The 20,563-nt window shown below is 40.3% G+C and overlaps 1 protein-coding gene across 1 annotated transcript in view; it reads left to right on the top strand.

Moving 5' to 3' along the window:
- Positions 1 to 20,563, top strand: part of pou6f2 (POU class 6 homeobox 2) — a 107,438-nt gene that overhangs the window by 17,466 nt on the left and 69,409 nt on the right. The window contains exons 2-3 of the mRNA XM_062985573.1: positions 3,738 to 3,835; positions 7,922 to 8,144. Of these exons, the coding sequence (XP_062841643.1) occupies positions 3,738 to 3,835; positions 7,922 to 8,144 (321 nt within the window). The remainder of the gene's footprint in view (positions 1 to 3,737; positions 3,836 to 7,921; positions 8,145 to 20,563) is intronic.

Raw genomic sequence — 20,563 nt, forward strand, 5'->3', positions numbered from 1 at the left:
GGCACACAGTAACACCCTGGATGAGGCACCACTCCATTGCAGGGCAGACACACATACACACGCACACAGTCATTCACCTCAAGGGAAATTCAGTGCCTCAAATTAACCTGACTGCATGTTTCTGGACTGTGGGAAGAAACCGGAGCTCCTGGAGGAAACCCATGCAGACACGGGGAGAACCCCCACTCCTATTTCTATTCAGGCTTGGGATCAGCACTGAGAGTGCACCGACAAGAGCGCCTCCCAATGACTAGACTGTTTTGGCCTGAGGGTGGCTCTTTATAAGTGGTCTGTCTCAGTTTAACTTTAGTCCTGTCTGCAGGTTGATGGATTTTAAGGTCTTTAATCAACATGTTCTTGGGTACTTGGCAGCTGAAAAGCAGAGAAGACGTTTTTGGTTGCTTTGTGGGGGATAATGTATTTGCCGAAAGCGAGCGGAATGAGATGTTAAATAGATAATGTAGCACAAAGGGAAGCGGCAGGAGGGGAGCTATTTAAGATCTACCCAGAGCTCAGTGTGCCCTGGCCTGTTGATTCTGAATGGCTCGATTGAGCAGCTCCCCTCCGCTCATGCCAGCCAACTTATTATATAATGGATTTCCACTAAAATAGCTAAAGTGTTAAAACTCCTCTTTTTTATGGAGGGTGAAATTGATTCATAAATGCACTCGGGGGCCAGACGCTGACCCGCCGCTTCAGAAAGCTTTCAATAACAGCCATTTGATTCTGAAATGTCTGAGGTGGTGCCATGCAATGATGATTGTTTTGTAGTTGTCTTGGAGAGAGGGGGTGAAACTCCATGGCAAAACAGAGCATGAATGGCGTCAATTAAACACGCTTTTTGCACTTTGGAGGGAAAAAATTAGCTGCTGCCTTGCAGGCTCAGTCTGTCTGGACTATTCATACACACTCCCTGGCTGGCACTTAGATAATCAATCGCTTTTCATTATTTAACTGTAACCATTTTTTCTTTGAGCTAAACCAATGATATAAGATATACTGTATACTGATCATGATAATAAAAATTAAAAAGGAATTTTAACTGCACGTTAGTAAATAACTAGTATCTATAGCTTGTAATAACTGCAATCAATCAATCAATAAAAAAAAACAAAACAAAAAAAAAATTCTTCTTGTTAATGTTTAATTTAAAGAGTATTAAGGATGGTACACATCTGTCCATGTGTGCATCATCAACTTACAACAATGCCACAAGACAAGCTGAGACAGGGGTCAACATGAGTCCTGTTTACAAAATTGCTGCATCTAATTCTTACATGGTTTACTGCTAGTCACAAAGCACAGCAAAAAAATAAATAAATAAAACTAAACAAAGTTAGAAAAGCATAAAAAATATCTATGGACGATCAAAAGTTAAATATGTTTTCCACTATGTTGCATCACTTTTCCTATTAATCAGGGTATTAATCATAGTACATATGCCAACTGCCATCAGACTGTATAATAATAGCAGAATACACATGCTGCTCTCACACTGACAAGCCAGCCCCCATATAATAACTCGAGACCCCCCCCCCCCCCCCCCCTTTTTCCCCAGCACTGGACTCTACATTTCATTCTTTACACATATGTATATATTTACATATAGAATATATTTTTCTATTATTTTCTATTTGATTTACTCTATTTACTTACACTGTACTGGAGCTGCTGTAACACTCGAATTTCCCCCATGGGGATCAATAAAGGAATCTTATCTTACCTTATCTTATCTTACATATTGGAGAAGACAGGTCCCTCAATATTAAGATATGCTAAAAATGTCCTTCCAAATATAATGATGTAAAAATTAAAATTGGGATTTGTCAGTTGTTAATATGGTAGAAATGTTTTAAAATGGCAGGACATACCCTTTCTCTGTAGATCCCCCCCTCCCCACCTCCTTCTCCAGTATATTTGCAGCCCCCCAATTTGTTCTGTTCATGGCTAACGTCTTACTTCAAGTAGAATTTTTGCCTATTCTTGCTTGAAGACTTCAAGACTGTGATTGGGGTCACTAAAAATAGCGTCACTAACCAAAAAAGGTTAAAAACCACATCATGTTACTAAGTACTCATTAGATTCACCGTCATCTTAGTTTAAACGTGCAGGCAAATGTGACCTGGAGTCGATACTCTGATTTCTGATTCCAGGCATCAAAAACTGAAACAACTCTAAAGCTTCAGAGTCAATCTAAAGCTCTAAAGCTCTGGTGAATAGTAGATTAATTTACTGTAATAGAGTTAGTGTAATAGTGTAATAGAGTTAAATGCAAAAGTAATACATAACGGTAATTGTAATTTTGTAAGTAAAAACAAGACATGATGCACTATTATTTCTTCTTGCAACGTACAGAAATTGAAGGACCTGCTGGTATTGTCCTGGTACCAGATACCACAGGATTCCTTGTTGACACCATGTTTAAGACTTTGTATGGAATTATGTCAACAGGTTCACTGTCATCTTAGTTTAAACATGTAGGCAAATATGACCTGGAGTCGATGCTCAGATTTCTGATTCCAGGCATCAAAAACTTGCTGGTACTGTCCTGGTGCCAGATACCACCTGACTCCTTGTTAAATCCATGTTTAAGACCTTATATGTAATGAAGTGGTTACCAAATAAATGATAAATCTGATCCTTTTAGAGGATGAAAATGTGTGCTAAATTTATAACAAACTGGGCCCTGGGCTGTGGTAGCTCAGCGGTTAAAGTATCACACTAAACACTGGAATTTTGCTAGTTGTAGCCCCACCGCTCAGGTTTCCACAGTCGGTGTTATTCAGCAAGGCCCTTAACTCTCAATTGCTGGTGGGTTGTATGCACGCGCTGAGCTTGGAAGTAAATGTAGGTGTTTACAGGTCAAGAGATATTCTGGGCTATGTAAATGGCTGTTGTAGCAGTAGAATGGGTGGTATAAAAAATGTGATAAGCGCTGTGCCTCGGCGCTGATGTGTGTTTAGGGTTGAATGTGTTTGTCTCTTTATAAACCACTTTAACACAACACTCCCCGGCTGCTACTAAAGGCTTTCTGTATCACAGCATGATGCTGCCTAACTCTGTGTGTGTGTAGGTCCTGGTGAAAAGAAAAATAGCAATAGAAACCGATAGAATTTACTTATTTACAGAATGTGTAAACAAGGCTAGGTGCAAAAGCGGTTTGCACGTAGATGTTATGTAAATACGCAGTTCACACATGTTTATAGCTAGATGCTAATTGCACAACTCTTGTATTTGCAATTTCAGAAATATAGGGAGGAAGTTTGCATAGAAAAGAAAGTTACTATTAGTAGAAGTAAATTCTGTTTGGCAGCTAGCTACTGGAATCCCCAAAACCAAATCAGTCTCAGTCATGCCCCTGAGAGTAGTTGCCAGGTCACTTGATTTACAGCTGAGTTATTGAGTTATAATTTGCTACCAGGGTGCAGGTTGATACTGTTCATGCATTGGGGCCCAAGCGCGAGGGGGGAGGGGTCTCCACGACATAAACTCAACCCCCCCCACCACACTCACCAGGTCATTATTATTATATTACAATATTTTCGTTAAGTAAAATATTAAAATAACTAAAACTGTGCATGAACTCCTGGTTACGCCACTGGTCTTGTGCACAATTCGTGTGATCAGTTACAGCTTTAATAAGCTAAACACTAACAGACACTAATGCCAGATACAATAGGATCACAGCTGCAGAATGTGCAGGTTTACATTTCTTCTATCTTCTTTTTCTTCATTAGACGGCAGAGGTGGGTCAGTCCAGTCGGACGCAAGCAGTAGCCCCTCTGAGCAGGGTCACATGTGCCAGCCCCATCCTGGTTATCCAGTTGGACCCCAGGTAAGACCACAAATCTCACACACCCACACAGGGAAGATTAAAAAGTGCTTGTTGTCATGCATTTTGCTCCCCAGTTACCAGAACTAAACTAAACACGACATTTATGGGGTCACTTGAAGACAATGAATGCCAAATATTAAATTAAATTAAATGCAAGAATTTTGTGAAATCATGCTGGGATCAATGAGATAATTGTGGAGTCCATGCTAGCTTGAGCGCATGTTGCCATTACAGTGAAAAGGAAAATGTACAAATAATACGTTTGGTACAATTTGGCGTAGTCAATTTGTCTTTCGCTGCTGGGGGATCCCCGATTGCAGTCGAGGTGGGTATATTGCTGCTCACGCCTCCTCCGACCCGCACGCAGCCCTTAGCCCTTTGTCACCTATGCATTCTGCACAGGCGCCTCTCTATTTGCTAATCAGGGTCCTTACACAGCGTTTGAACATCCCACCCACATAGTCCGGTCATCCCGCCCTAGCAGACATGGTGGCCAATTAGTGTCTGCTTCAGGCGCTGCCAATTATGCTCGCTAGATGGCGCCCAGCTGACTGGTGGCAAAGCCGAGTTTCAAACCGAGGAGTTTAGAATCTCGGCTGGTGTGCAAGAGCCACCTGGGTGCCAAAACAGAAGCATTTCTCACTTATGGTATTAGATCTTTTGCACTCACTGTATTACTATCAACAACGTCCATAATATCACTATATTTTGACATTTTATACTTAAGCTATAGAACACGTTGCTATGAAGATATTTTGGAAAAATTTGAACACCCAATCTTGAGTAATTTTGTGTTTTATATCAAACTTTTAAATCTTATCATGAATTTATCTTTGCATACCAGAAGTTTAAGTGACTGTCCCTGTTTCCAGCTTTTGGCCCCAACAGTTCACTGCAGCAACAAACAGTGACAAGCAAATAGTAGCCCAGGTATCTGAAGTCCATTTTCTTTCAGTTGTTGCTAATTTTCTGACCACCATTTTTTTGTTGGGACCATTAAAAGCAATTTTGGGTTTTGGGGGCCCATTTTCTGCCCAGGAGTACACATAAGAAGAAAGAGAAATAGTCATGATGATCATCCATACATCACACCATTTGGTTTCCCCCTCATGCTTTCGCTCTAAAATATGAGCCCTGTCAAGGTCGTAGTCCCAAAGCAAACAGTTCTCAGCCACAGTGGTCTCTCCTGTTGGCACAGCCAATTCCCCTGTTTCAGGATCAATATGTTTTGATGGATTCTCACTCCGACATCCGATGTTGTGCACTCTGCCATTACAGAGCTGGATCTGTAAGAGGGCAGTTAGCCCTACATGAGTCCGTCTCCCTCGCTTTCTCTCTCCGATGCACCGACAGAGGCCTGCCATCAGTGTGATTGTGGGCAATCTCTCAGCAGCTTCACCTGCCAGGCAGCTTCGGGTATCTGGGTTTTTTTTAATAGGGGCTGTGTTTATGAAGAATGGGAGAGTTTAGTGCCAAGAGACAAACCAAACTGCTTGTTATGTTGGAAACTTTGTTAAACTATTTAGTCATTTATTTTGATTGAGCGGTATGTTTTATATGCTGTAGTTGGTGGATAAGAAATGTCCTCAGCATATTGACAGTACTAGCATGTGTGCAACTGACAGTAAGCTCATTGGATTTTCCAGTAATATTGTAGTTGAGAGGCATTTTTGTAGATAAATATCCAGTTTCTGTTCTTTCTATTTTTTAAATTTTGTTTTTATGCATTTTCTCCTCTTTTGCTCCCTTTACGCGTGTCCAATTGACGATTGCGCCATGCTTCCTCTCCACCAATGCCGATCTCCGCTCTGATTGAGGAGAACGAAGCTAACCCACGCCCCCTCCGACACGTGGGCAGCAGCTGTATGCATTTTGTCACCTACACTTTGACGAGTGCAATGCGGATCAGCTCTGTGTACGGAGAGACACACCCTGACAGCACTCTTTTCCCGTCTCTGTGCAGGCGCCATCAATCAGCCAGCAGAGGTCGTAATTGCATTAGTTATGAGAGAGACCCTATTCGGCTTTTAATATCCCACCCCTATCTGAACAACAGGCAAATCGTTGTTCATGTGGCCGCTCAGCCCAGCTGGCAGGCAGAGCTGAGAGCTAAAATTGCAAATACCACCTAAACGGCATTGTTCTTTCTATTTTTGATTAGTAAATTTAAAACATTAACTGGCAAGCTTGAAGCACTTTATCAAAATGTGAAACGCATGCCGCTCAGGTGGCGCAGCCGTAAAATACACTAGCACACCAGAGCTGGGATTTCATATACATCGTATCAAATCTCAGCTCGGCCATCCGTCTGGGCTGGGCGGCTACATGAACAAGGATTGGCTGTTGTTTATAGGGTGGGATGAGCCGGACCAGGGTTCCCCATAACACTAACACACCACCACCATGTCAGTGTCACTGCAGTGCTGAGAATGATCCACCACCCAATTAAATAGCTGCTCTGTAGTGGTCCTGTGGGGGTCCTGACCATTGAAGAACAGCATGAAAGGGGGCTAACAAAGCATGCAGAGAAACAGATGGACTACAGTCAGTAATTGTAGAACTACAAAGTGCTTTTATATGGTTAGTGGAGCTGATAAAATGGACAGTGAGTGTAGAAACAAGGAGGTGGTTTTAATGTTATGGCTGATCAGTGTAGATTCAGAGATCATAAGCAGGACTTCATAATAAATGCAGTTTAAACCAAAAACTGACAGTCAGAAATATGCAGTGCTTTTAATTATAATTTATTTTACATCACACCAGAGAGTGACATTCATGTAAGGATAAAGAGCGAACATTAAAAAGCTATCAACATCCCAGACTTTAAACAGCAAGATTAAACAGACGTCACTTGATGTTGTCACCAAAGCCTTCGCCGTCTTTTCACTGGCTAATTGATTTCCTTCCCAAGTCAATTTTTAACGACTGCGTTTCTGAACGAAATGCCGATTGGCACATTCTTGGATGTTAAACAAAAACAATCGTGGGAAGGAAATGAATTTTGGCAGCTTGTTTGAACATGGAGTGGTGTTTAATCTATGGATGAACGGAGCACACTGCAGAGCCTGCGGAAGATTTTTGAACTGGCATTTCATGTAGTATTAATTGAATGTAGGAATTTTATTTTTTAATGAGCCACTCTTGCATCACGTTCATCGCATGAGGTCTGTAAAGAGGAAATCATCTCTAGCTTGAAATTTGAGAAATGCAAATCGGACTGTATGGAAAAAAATTAGATAAATTATTTTCTTGTACGTCCTTTCTTAGTTCATTTCATATGCTTGTAAATCTTTCACCTGGTGACTTCAGCACAGTGTTTGTACAGCATATCATGTCAGTACAGACTGCATTTTTCACCTGCACGAGTCAAGTTCATATATACCGATCAGCACTGTGTACGGAGAGCCACACCCTGATCGGCATTATTTCTCAGCCCTGTGCAGGCGCCATCAATCAGCCAGCAGGGGTCATAATTGCACCAGTTATGAGGACCCATGATCCGGCATGAACCTAACCCTATGAACAACAGCCAATCGTTGTTCATGCAGCTGCCCAGCCCAGCCGCGTGGCAGAGCTGAGTTTCGGTACGATGTATTCGAAAACCCAAATCTGGTGTGCTAGAGTATTTTACTGCTGTGCCACCTGAGCGGCCCAACACCAATGTATTTTAACATTATGGTCTTGGAGTAAAAAAGGTATGTGGACACCTCTCCTAATTGTTGAATTATTGAGCTCAAGTTTGTTAAGTTCACCCATTGCTAACAGGAATACGAAATTAATTCTATAAAATCAATTATGCTTCATTATAGCCTTAAACTTCACTCCAACTGATTAAGGAAGGCTCAGCACGGTTTCATGACTATGCCCCTGAAAATAAAGCATAAGGACAACAGCATAAGGACAACAGCATAAAAAGATGTAAAGAAACTTAAGTCTTAACTTTATACACTAAAGACTTTGAGTTGAATTAAATTTTGTGATTCACTGGTGTCCAGTTTTGGTTGTGTTACTGCATGGCCTGTGCAAAACATAAAATTATATGATTTGTTTATTAAAAAATGTATTTGTATTGTGTGTCTCTTACAGTCTCTTTTGGTGGCGCAGCAGTTGGCCTCGGCAGTGAGTGGCGTGATGTCGGGTGGCGCTGCAGGTCTGAACCAGCCCATTCTGATCCCCTTCAATGCAGGTGGGCACCTCGGGGGGCAGCAGAGCCTGCTCCTCTCTCTACCCACTGCTGCCAATATCCAGGGCCTGGTGGCCGCTGCGGCTGCCGGGGGCATCATGACTCTACCGCTACAGAACCTGCAAGGTAACTTCAAAATACAATAAAACCTGCACTTTACCTTTACTTCTTTATTGTTTCCTTATGCTTCTTAATCATGGATGCTTGATCTTGGAATGCTGTATTCCGTTCAGTAAAGGTGCATTCACATGTGCTGTTCTTTCCTATGGAGTGTTCCGGTGCACAAAGCTTAACGTGACTTATTGTACTAAAACGAGCAAGGAATTTTATTAGTGGCAAGAACTTATGAGCAGTAATAATTAAGAGAGGTTTAGTGTCAGCCTTTTATTACACTAAGTCACGTTAAGCTTTTTTTAATGAGAAATTTAAATTTCTCAGCACCCCGAGTTGTAACACAAGTTTAAAAGTGAAACAGTGAGGAAAATACAGCTAAACACAGACACATGTGGAGCTTTCAGAGTGGATTTGAATGAATTTATTCCACACAAATGCAGATCCGTCTCATATGTGCACTTTGATGACATTTTATTGCACCGCTCAAGCCAAGTGCTGAACGTAGTGGCTGTTCGTTGAAAAAAGCTGAACATGTTGAGTTTAAGGGTACAAATTTCTCCACAAAGGGCGTCAGGTTACAAGATACCACTGTAGATATACTTCTATAGAATCTTCTATAGAATCTTATTATAAATAATAATTAAACCTTTGTTCTAACAGGGTTTCCGCAGATTTGTATTATTGGACTGTTGTCTGCTTAAACTGGAGTCGGGAAATGTTTACTGTGGAAGCACTTCTGTAAGTCGATCTAGATAAGAGTGTCTGCTAAATGCCAATATATAAATCTAAATGTAATTGTAAAAACATAGACATATGTGCAGCATTGCTATGGTTATGACGACTATGGTAATGACAACTGTATTAATGACGACTATAGTAAGGGGTGACTGGGAGGACATAACAGTGAGTGATAAGTCATGGCGGTACGGTGGCTCAGTGGGTAGCACTGTCGCCTCACAGCAAGAAGGTCCTGGGATCGATCCCCAGGCTGCGCGGTCCGGGTCCTTTCTGTTTTGCATGTTCTCCCCGTGTCTGCGTGGGTTTCCTCCGGGAGCTACGGCTTCCTCCCACAGTCCAAAAACATGCAGTCAGGTTAATTGGAGACACTGAATTGTAATTTACCAATAGGTAAAAGGGTGCGTGTATGTGTATGTGTGTCTGCCCTGCGATGGACTGGCTTCCCGTCCAGGGTGTTACTGTGTGCCTTGCGCCCATTGAAAAGCTGCGCGACCCCCGCGACCCTGATTGGATAAGCGGTTAAGAAAGTGAGATTGAGTAAATGAAGTCACTAAGACTTTCACATTCTTCCAGAACAGCAATTACAGCAAGCAGACCACTTATAACCCAAAAGTGCTTCTGATATACACTCAGTGTGTGTTTCAAATGACTTTTGAAAGCAAAAAAGTACAGAACAGTGCTGAAAAGGGAATTTCTATTCATTACAGGTTAACGTTTTGCAGCCCGGTGCAAAAGCACTTAGTTTAGTCTTCTTTCTTCTTCATGAGAGTCTCTAACACGCTCCTGTCCTCTTTTCCTCGCCCATCTTTCTATCTATCTGTCCCGCTGTCCGTACTTATCTTCATCCCTTTTTAAACTTTAATGCGCAAGTGTTCTCTTTTGATCATAGTTGTAAATGGTTTTCATTTTAATGTTTAAAACATTGTCTCTTTTATACCATTAGACCGAGGGGTGGAGGAGGGAAAGCGTCAGTCATGAATCTTGGATGAGGTGCCTTCACTAATATCTAACTAAAAAATGACAAGTTAGACATTTGAGTGCATGGAAAGTAGCGCATCTTTTTTGCTCTATATTTTTCGGAAGGCTGGAGATTAAAATAATGCACAGTCGGAAAAAAGGAGAGAAAAAAACAAGTGGCCGGAAGAGTGCAGACGAATGGATGGATAGATAGCTGAGGCGGCTGAATAGAGGAGGAGATGACTCTAATGGATACAAACATGCATAAATAACAACAGGCATCACGGTGATGGAGCTTTTAATAAACGCTCATGTGGGCAAAAAACTTGCACCAGGAGTTTGTGCGTTCGCCGTAATACACCCATGAGGCCTGCTTCACTTAGCTAAAGGTTGCCAAAATAGACAGCTAAGAGGTTCTTATGCTTGATCAGTTCTCTTAACCTTATATAGCCAGTCTTGTAAGTTTGACCTCAATGCGCCTTTTTATTTTTATTTCATTTTCATGTTTTATTGCTGCTTTATCCTGGTCAGTGTCAAGGTGGATGTGGGTTTTTATTGGAATCATTGGAAGAAATGTAGTACCACACCCAATAAAGGATGCCAATCCATCCTGGGGAATCAGCAATCCCACCTTTCTCAGACATAGCCAATTATGTCTGTATGTAACTACCTGACTGGTTGATAGCACTATAGCACTGTTGTGGAACAGTAGCAGGTAGCGTAATTTACCATGGCGCCACCACGCGCCCTTTTAAAACTTTAAAATGTCTGCTAGCACATCAGTGCCGAGATTCTGAACTCCTCGGTTCGAAAGTCGCCGTTGCCACTGGTCTTTTGGGCGCCATCTGGCAGGCATAATTGGCAGTGCCATTGGCACTTATCATATAGAAGCACTTTGTACAGTAGTTCTACAATTACTGACTGTGGCCTATCTGTTTCTCTGCATGCTTTGTTAGCCCCCTTTCACCCTGTTCTTCAATGGTCAGGACCCCCACAGGATCATTCTCAGCACTGCAGTGACACTGACACGGTGGTGATGTGTTAGTGTGTGTTGTGCTGGCATGAGTGGATCAGATACCGCAGCGCTGCTGGAGTTTTTAAATACCGTGTCCACTCACTGTCCACTCTATTAGACACTCCTACCTAGTTGGTCCACCTTGTAGATGTAAAGTCAGAGACGATCGCTCATCTATTGCTGCTGTTTGAGTTGGTCATCTTTTAGATCTTCATCGGTGGTCACAGGATGCTGCAAACGGGGCGCTGTTGGCTGGATATATTTTTGGTTGGTGGACTATTCTCAGTCCAGCAGTGACAGTGAGGTGTTTAGAAACTCCAGCAGCATTGCTGTGTCTCATCCACTCGTACCAGCACAACACACACTAACACACCACCACCATGTCAGTGTCACTGCAGTGCTGAGAATGACCCACCACCCAAATAATACCTGCTCTGTGGTGGTCCTGTGGGGGTCCTGACCATTGAAGAACAGGGTGAAAGCAGGCTAAAAAGTATGTAGAGAAACAGATGGACTACAGTCAGTCAGGTGCTTCTATATGGTTAGTGGAGCTGATAAAATGGAAAGTGAGTGTAGAAACAAGGAGGTGGTTTTAATGTTATGGTTGACTGGTGTAAAATTGACTCTTATTAGGGTGTCTTGTTGGTTTTCTGTGTGTAGCTAACACACTAAAGATAATACAGTGAGTATTTATAGAAATTGGATGTGGATGCTATTGTGACGGTGCAGCAAATCCTCTTTGACGTCGTCACATTTAATGTCAGATTTAATGATATTGTCTGAAACATTTCCTTTTCTGATAACTTGTATCAGCCCGACCAATTAAAGTGAACTACTCCTAAAATACAAAGTACTGTGAGAGTAGTATTTGTTCTCTATTTCACTTCTTCACACAGATCTCACGCTTAGATCATAACTAAACATCCTTTCATGACCCGTGTAAGCGTTTTTGGAAACACTAATGTAATGCTACATTCTTTTTTCCATCCAGACACCCACGACAAATGAAACATCAACCTCCCTCTTGTCAGCACGTCTCTGAGTTAATGCAGAACAAATGTAAAGTCAGACTCTTTCATATTCAGATGGCAGAGCTGCCTGGTCACGGATGCATCAGAGCCCGCAGCGTAGCGTAGCAGGGAGGAACCGGGGGGGTTGACAAGAGGGTTTGAGTTCATGCGTGTGTTCTCTATAGGAAACATAAAACAGCACTCTGGGGTGAGGGGGTAATTGCCTGCGTCTCTCGGCTCATGTAGGCTAATGAGCAGTCATGTTGGCTGTAATCACTACGATAAGAAAGCAGTTCCTCGCTCCCTCTGGAATCTGTCTGCTGTCATGGCGCTGGATGGCTTTAGATGAAGATGCGGAACTGGTACAGAGAACAGGGAGATCAGGGAACGCCACGTTTCAGAGGTTAAAAAAAGATTTGATACGTTTATAGAGAGTAGACTGTGGTAATTAGAGTTTGCAATGAGGCGTGTATTTGACATGAGTTATAAAATATATCTAAGAGTCTTTGAGCACTTTATTAGGTACACTGAACTGGCATATTCTTTAATACTTTACCATATAAATAAACTTCCCGAGTTCTGACTTTGCCACACCTTGTGCCCCATTTATTGATTAAAAGATACGTTATTTGACCTAAACTGGCCAGATGTTTGTACATTATGTGTACTTGTATGAACAGTGCTGGGCTGGTGCTGCTATATTGTTGGGATTTCAATGCTAGGAACCCTAGAACTTATTATTTCATTATTTCATAAATGTGCACAAATTCCTATAGATACAGAAGAATGGAAGCTGTGGTAGTCATAAAGGCTTTGCTCAAAACCTGGACCTTGACCCCATTGAGCACCTTTAGGCTGTATTGGAATGATAGATAGATAGATAAAAAGATAGATAGATAGATAGATAGATAGATAGATAGATAGATAGATAGATAGATAGATAGATAGATAGATAGATAGATAGATAGACATACAGATACACAGATGAACAGATGAACAGATAGTCAGACACAGACAGACAAAAAGACAGACAGACAAATAGACACAGACAGACAGATAGATAGATAAACAGACAAATAGATAGACAGGCAGAAAGACAGCCAGACTGACAGATAGACAGCCAGATGTCTGTCTGACAGATAGATAGACAGACAGACAGACAGACAGGCAGACTGACAGACAGACAGACAGATGGATAGAGAGATAGGCAGACAGACAGACCTACAACCAGACAGATAGACAGACAGACAAATAGACAGACAGACAGACAAAAAGACAGACAAACAAATAGATAGATAGACAGACAGAGACAGATAGATATACAGACAAAAGGACAGACAGACAAATAGATAGATAGACAGACTAACAAATAGACAGATAGCCAGACAGACAGACAAACAGACAGATACTTTATTGATCCTGAAGAGGAATCAATAGGAAAATTTAAGGTGGAATGTGGATTACGAGCCAGACCTTCTTGACCAATCAGTGCCTGGCTTCACGGTAAAATGTTCTTTTTAATAAATGGGCACAAATTCCCACAGATACACTCCTAAATTTGATGGAATGACTCTCCAGAAGAATGGAAGATGTGATAGTCTTAAAGGCCTTGCTCAGAGCCTGGAGCTTGACCCCACCAAGTACCTTTAGGCTGTATTGGAATGATGATAGATAGATAGACAGACAGACAGATTCCTTATTGATGGGCTCATTAACAAATGTGTCCACATACTTTTGGCCTAGTAGTGAAAGTAAATGAAAAACGTAATATTTGGCAAACTTTGCTAAAGCTGATTTAGTTTAAACAACCTCTATATTTAAATATACACCTATTGCTCTAGTTCAACAAAGCCTGACACCCCCCCTGCTCTCCCCTCGCTCTCTCTCTCAGTCCCCCAGCCCCCCCTCCATGGTCTCTTTCTCTGTGTTTAATTTAAAGTGCTCCCCACAGTTGAGCCTCCACATTGTCCTTTAATGATTTAACTTTGCAGCGGTTGTAAGATGACTCGCAGGGGAGCGAGTCGCATTAAATAAATAAGAGTGATAAAATTGCCAGCGCTCTCATACATTTCAAAGCTAATGCGAGTGGCGATGCGCTAGCAGCACCTGCACACAGCCTTGCCGGGGTAATTTGATTGATTTGTTGTGACAGCAGCCAAATAATTGAGAGTGAGAGGTGGCAGCGGAGACAGGGAGGGCTGTGCATCGCACATTCTCAGAGGCAATCCCGGCAGAAATTAAGCTTTTCATCTCCTATCCACCTCTGATATCGAGCCGGTTTCTTCTCTATCCTGTTCACTTGCCTTTTTTCCCTTCCAAATATTGTCTGACTTGAATAAGCAGCTTGTGAGGATGTTGCCAGGTGACTGCATGTGACACTGGGTTAGGAAAAAAATTGTAATGTACGCACATTCAGACGGACGCTAGCTCATGTCGTATAGGCTACACATCAATCGTTTTTTTATTTCTTATACATATTGCAATCCTAGCATGAATATAGACTTATTTGATGTAAAGAAAAACAGGCCGTGCCCTGATATGTACTAGTTTATGACAATATTATAGAAATTCACACTTTATATCTTTGGAACAAACAAGGACTTGCGTTCTATTTTATTGTATTTCTATTTATTTTTGCATTTTACATAACAACTAAGTTGCCAGTTAGGTGATTTAGCATCTTTCTTTTATATTTAATAAAGCCTAGTCTGTATCAATGGTAAAAGTTAGTTTGGGGAATTGGATATGACAAAATCTTGAAATTTTTTTGTGTTTTTATATAAATGTGTGTGTATATATATATATATATATATATATATATATATATATATATATAAGTAATTATAAAAATATATATTATAATTTACATAAAAATAATTAAAACAATAAATATAAAATTAACTTAACATATAGTTATAATTTATAATATATACGTACAGTATATAGATAATAAATAAATAAACACACATATATTTAAGTATATATAGTATATATATAAGTAAATAAATAAGTATATTTATATATATATATATAAGTAAACTAAATAAGTAAGTAAACACATGTAAACAAAGTAAACAAAAATATTTATAAAAATAAATGTAAAACGAATTTAACACACACACAAATATATGCATATATATATATTTATATATATATATATATATATATATAATATTTTACATAAAAATGTAATAAATAAACACACATATATTTAAGTATATATATAGTATATATAAGTAAATAAGTAAGTATATATATATAAGTAAACACTAATACTTATAAAAATAATATATATTATAATTTACATAAAAAATAATGAAAACAATAAATATAAAATTAATTTAACATATAGTTATAATGTATATATATATATATATATAATAAATAAACACATATATAATTGAATAAATAAATAAATTTAGCTCTATATTGGGCTGACAATATATATATTAATTAACTTGGATACATATAATTTACTGGGACAGGGTGCCAAGCTGTTCCAGGGCTTTGCCCATCCCTCCCCCAGGCATATCTGTGTATACAATGCCTGATTTAGAGCTGAATTTATTCATATTTTATATTCAGTTATACATATTTACTTCATTTACAAATTTACTCATTGCAATTACTCTGCTGCATGCAGCACATCCAGTTTGGCCAGGGAGGGTGCAAACTAACCCCTCCTGAAGTCACCAATCGCTTCTTTACACTGGTCAGTGACAGATTTTACAGAGACCTTTATAACTAATGGAGGATCATGCTTTTCTCTCTGTATTCCTCTTAACATCCACGCTGATCATTTAAAAGTGCAGTGAGGTCATTTTGTCCTTTTGGGGATTCCATAATCAATAAAAAAAAGTGTGCTTCTCTACACACGTGATCATCTCTGTGTAGTCTGTGCTGCACCTAAAAAACAAACCAGTAAAGTATTCTGCTCCTGATAGTTTGTCTATGTAGAGTTTATTTCTTACTTTATAAGCTCAGCAATGTCTAAAGATGCTAAGTTACACTAGGACTGGCTTATAGTGCAAATAACCAGTAAACGTGAGGCACTTGAATGCTACGTGAATGAAATACATTAAATCGCTAAACACAAACCTTAAATATTGAATTTCACAGCAAATTATTTTATGGGACCCTTTAAGACCAGCTACTTAAGGTGCTTGTCCAGCTGAAATGCTATGTGTGATTAGTGTCCTTTGAGTACCTGCTAAAATCCTGCTCGTACTGTTTGGCGTATTTGTGGCATTTTTAGTCTTGGCGCGGCCTCGCCAGCCGCCCGGTCTGCCGCATGCTGTTCATCTTAAATCTGACTGGTGGCACTGTCACTCGCTTTAAACACCAAAACCAAGAAGCCTCACCGGCACTGGAGAGAAAGCACAGGGAGGAGAAGGAGGCGAGATTGAAATAGACAGTAATAATGATAATCGGATATGGCTTTGTCTGTTTCGATCGAGCGCGCCTCTTCGTCCTGCCGGCCGTTCCGTAAAACGCAAAGACAACACCACAAGCACACGGAGCTGTGAGCTAGGTGAGGTGACCGGCCTGTACAAAATGCTAGTGTGATTTTTACTCAGACCTCCTTTCCATCATCCTGACCCATAGCGGTATAAATTTTATGGTAATTGTGTCTGTCCCCAAATAATTGCAGAGCAGCAATAAAGGTTTTTTAAAGTGTACCCTCTGACGTTCATCTCTGATGAGGAAGTGGTGCAGAAAGGCCTGAAATGACTTAAGCTCCTCAACACTGGCATTAAATTAAACAAATCGCTCAGTGCGCACTTTCTCTGCCGGGGGTACGGGATCCTGGATTTTAACTGTCTGCCTGTGCTCAGTCAGATATTTAATAAGACAGAGGAAGCGCCTGGATCGGGGTACCACACACACAGTGGCCAAACATATGCGGACACCTCTGTTATTTACTAACTTAATATGTATAGCTTCAGTTATGACCATTCCTAGCAGGTGTATGAATCAATTACATAAAATCTATTCCGTGCTTTCAGTTTTGTCTCAACAGTTTGGGGAAAGGCCTTACTAGTTCCACCACAACTGTGCCACATGCTCAGTACAGGCTCTATTATGACATAGTTTGACCAGTTTGGTTTAATGGAATTCCAGGGGCCTGTACAGAAGTTTGGCCTCAACCAGTGCCTAACCTCACAATTGCTCTTGTACCGAAATGGTTACAAATTCCCACAGATGCCCACCGAAGTGTTGCATTCATCATAGCTGCAAAAAACATGCAATGTCCAGCAAGCTAAGGGTCAATTGTCCACATACTTTTGACCATATAGTGCAGATAGAGCAGATCATCAGACTTAGTAACACCAGAGTATAATTATTTCAAAAGAGATGAAGGAAAAGAACAATACATCACATTTTTATTTATTTTATGTTCATTTTTATCATCGCGTCATTCTGGTCAAGGTCCCATTGAGTCCACTGTCTAATGGAAACCTTGAGCACCCTGGACAGAGTGCCAGTCCATGACAGGGCATTGATTACTCACATACAGTCACTTAAAGATACCTAAGGGCAATTTGAGCAGCCAGTCTACCTTTTTGGAGAAGGGGGAACAGAGTACTTGAAGGAAACCCATGCAGACACAGAGAACATGCAAAACATACATACAACTGGGTGACAAATTAAAGGAAAAGTAATGTGTCTTAGTATATTTACATTTTCGGCATTTAGCAGCTGCGGCTTACAGTACACAGTCTAAGCAATTAAGGGTTGAGGGCCTTGCTCAAGGGCCCAACAGTGGCAAGTGGTAAGGCTTAAACCCACAGCCTTCTGATTACCTGTCCAGTACCTTAACCGCTAGGCTACAACTGCCCTAAAGTATTAAATTGATTTAGAGCGCCTTGGCTGTTTTTGACCTGGCTGCCATACAAGCATCATATATGACATGACATGACCAGCCATGTCTGTGCAAGTGCCCGGCAGCCTGATACCACTGCTGAAAACCTAAATCTCAGCAGCAGTGAGCCAAAATAATAAACCACTGTGCCACTCGAGAAGGTCGCTGGTTCAAACCCCATCACTGGCAGGTTGCTGCTATTGGGCCCTTGAGCAAGACCCTCCATAGCTTAGACTGTATATAGTCACAGTGCTGTAAGTCGCTTTGGATAAAAGCGTCTGCTAAATGCTAAAAAATGTAAATGCTACTGGTGAAAAGCGTCCTTTGAGTACTTGTGGTTATGTTTTTGTGTCTGTATGGTGAAGTTCATGGACCAACATGAACTGTTTTTTCAGTAAATTTCTTTATTGGTCAATTTTTCTTGGCTTTTACTAGGGTATTGACCATAAATAAGTCATTACCAAGTCTTTATAGTTACCATGCTCCTTTAATTTACACTGAGTGACTACTTCAGAGGCTCACATCACCACATGCAGCCAATGAGTTTGTAGCCAATAAATGTTGCTGTTTAATGAAGGCTGTACTAAAATTGTACTAATTCATGCTCGAACCTGAATCTCAGCAGTAATGAGCCAAAGTAATAAACCACTCTGCCACTCGAGTGCCTAGTTGTGCTTAAATAATGATTATTTGACCTAAAGTGGCAGAATCACATTTGATTTGATTAAACAACTGGATTGGTTATGGTATTGTATCTGTATGGTGAAGTTCATGAACCAACATGAACTGTTTTTTTAAAAGGAAAGAATGTAAATTAATTAAAATGTAAATCAAAGGCTTATGTTTTTGTGTCTGTATGGTGAAGTTCATGGACCAACAGTCTTAGAAATACAGCTAGACACAATTCCTTTATTGGTCAATTTTTCTTGGCTTTTACTATGGTGTTGACCATGAATAAGTCATTACCCAGTCTTTATAGTGACCATGCTTCTTTAATTCACACCGAGTGACTATTCCAGAGGCTCACATCACCACATGTAGCTAATGAGTTTGTAGCCCATAAATGTTGGTGTTTAATGAAGGCTGTACTAAAATTGTACTAATCCATGATCGAACCTGAATTTCAGCAGTAGTGAGCCAAAGGAATGATTAATGACTATTTGGCCTAATCACATTGGATTTGATTAAACAGCTGGATTGGTTGTCATTGTGTCTGTATGGTGAAGTTCATGGACCAACATGAACTGTTTTTTCAGTGAAAAGCAGTCTGGGAAATATAGCTAGACACAGTTCCTTTATTGGTCAATTTTTCTTGGCTTTTACTGAGGTGCTGCCCATAAATAAGTCATTACCCAGTCTTTATTGTGACCATGTTACTTTAATTTGCACCGAGTGACTATTCCAGAGGCTAACATCACCACATGCACCACATAGGGCCCTTTAAAACCAGCTACTTGAAATGATACGGGTGATAAGCGTCCTTTGAGTACTTTCACTTATGTTTTTGTGTCTGTATGGTGAAATTCATGGACCAACAGTCTTAGAAATATAGCTAGACACAATTCCTTTCATTGGTCAATTTTTCTTGGCTTTTACTACAGTGTTGATAATAAATAAGCCATTACCCAGTCTTTATAGTTACCATGCTCCTTTAATTTACACTGAGTGACTACTGTACTTCAGAGGCTCACACATCACCACATGCAGCCAATGAGTTTGTAGCCCATAAATGTTGCTGTTTAATGCAGGTTGTACAAAAATTTTACTAATTCATGCTCGAACCTGAATCTCAGCATTAACGAGCCAAAGTAATAAACCACTCTGCCACTCGAGTGCTTAGTTGTGCTTAAATAATGATTATTTGGCCTAAAGTGGCAGAATCACATTTGATTTGATTAAACAGCTGGATCGGTTGTTATTGTATCTGTATGGCGAAGTTCATGGATCAACATGAACTGTTTATTTCAGTTAAAAGCAGTCTGGGAAATATAGCTAAACACAATTTCTTTATTGGTCAATTTTTCTTGGCTTTTACTATTTATCACCATAAATAAGTCATTACCTAGCCTTAAGCCTGACCGTGCCTCTTTAAATTAGCACCGAGTGACTATTCCAGAGGCTCACATCACCACATGTAGCTAATGAGTTTGTTGCCCTTTAATGAAGGCTGTACTAAAATTGTACTGATTCATACTGGACAAAAAATACTAAACAGACCCAAGTTAAACGTTTAAATAACCTTCTATCATTTCATTGAGCTATTTAATCCATTTTCATTATAATTCCACTCTGCAAGTCAGGAGTACATCGCTCCGTTATTAAACCGCATGTGCTGGCAGCTTTCATAAACTCTCAGTAGCAACCCATCATCAGGGCCTGCTAATGGAAATCGATTGGTTATTTACATGGTCAGTGAGAGGAAAAAATACAGCACTATGTATGAAGTAAATGAAATATTAGTCTTGGCTGTAAAGAGAGAACAGAAAAATAGAGATGGTAATCTGGGAGGAACTGGCGTTTCTTGATTGTTCAGTTCTGCATGAGTCGTAATGCAAATGGTAATTTCATGGGAGTGAACTGGAATGAAAAAGGGGTAATCAGAGCATTCTGAGTGTTCTGAGTAACGATTGTTGTACGCCTCAGAGCCTTGTAAACCATAAGCCAGTATATGTATCAACATTGGCGGGTATTTTGGACTGTAAGAAGTGCTGCTTGAGCTTTTTGTTGAAGCTTTTAAAGAAAAAGGGAGGGATGACTAACACCCATACTGCCACAAATATCTTCCTTTTGTGCGAATGCGAAGGCAAAGGCATGTCATTTTGTGTTTGAAGAGCATGAAAGTTCTCTT

The sequence above is a fragment of the Trichomycterus rosablanca genome, chromosome 23 (assembly GCF_030014385.1).
Source record: "Trichomycterus rosablanca isolate fTriRos1 chromosome 23, fTriRos1.hap1, whole genome shotgun sequence".
Lineage (NCBI taxonomy): Eukaryota > Metazoa > Chordata > Actinopteri > Siluriformes > Trichomycteridae > Trichomycterus > Trichomycterus rosablanca.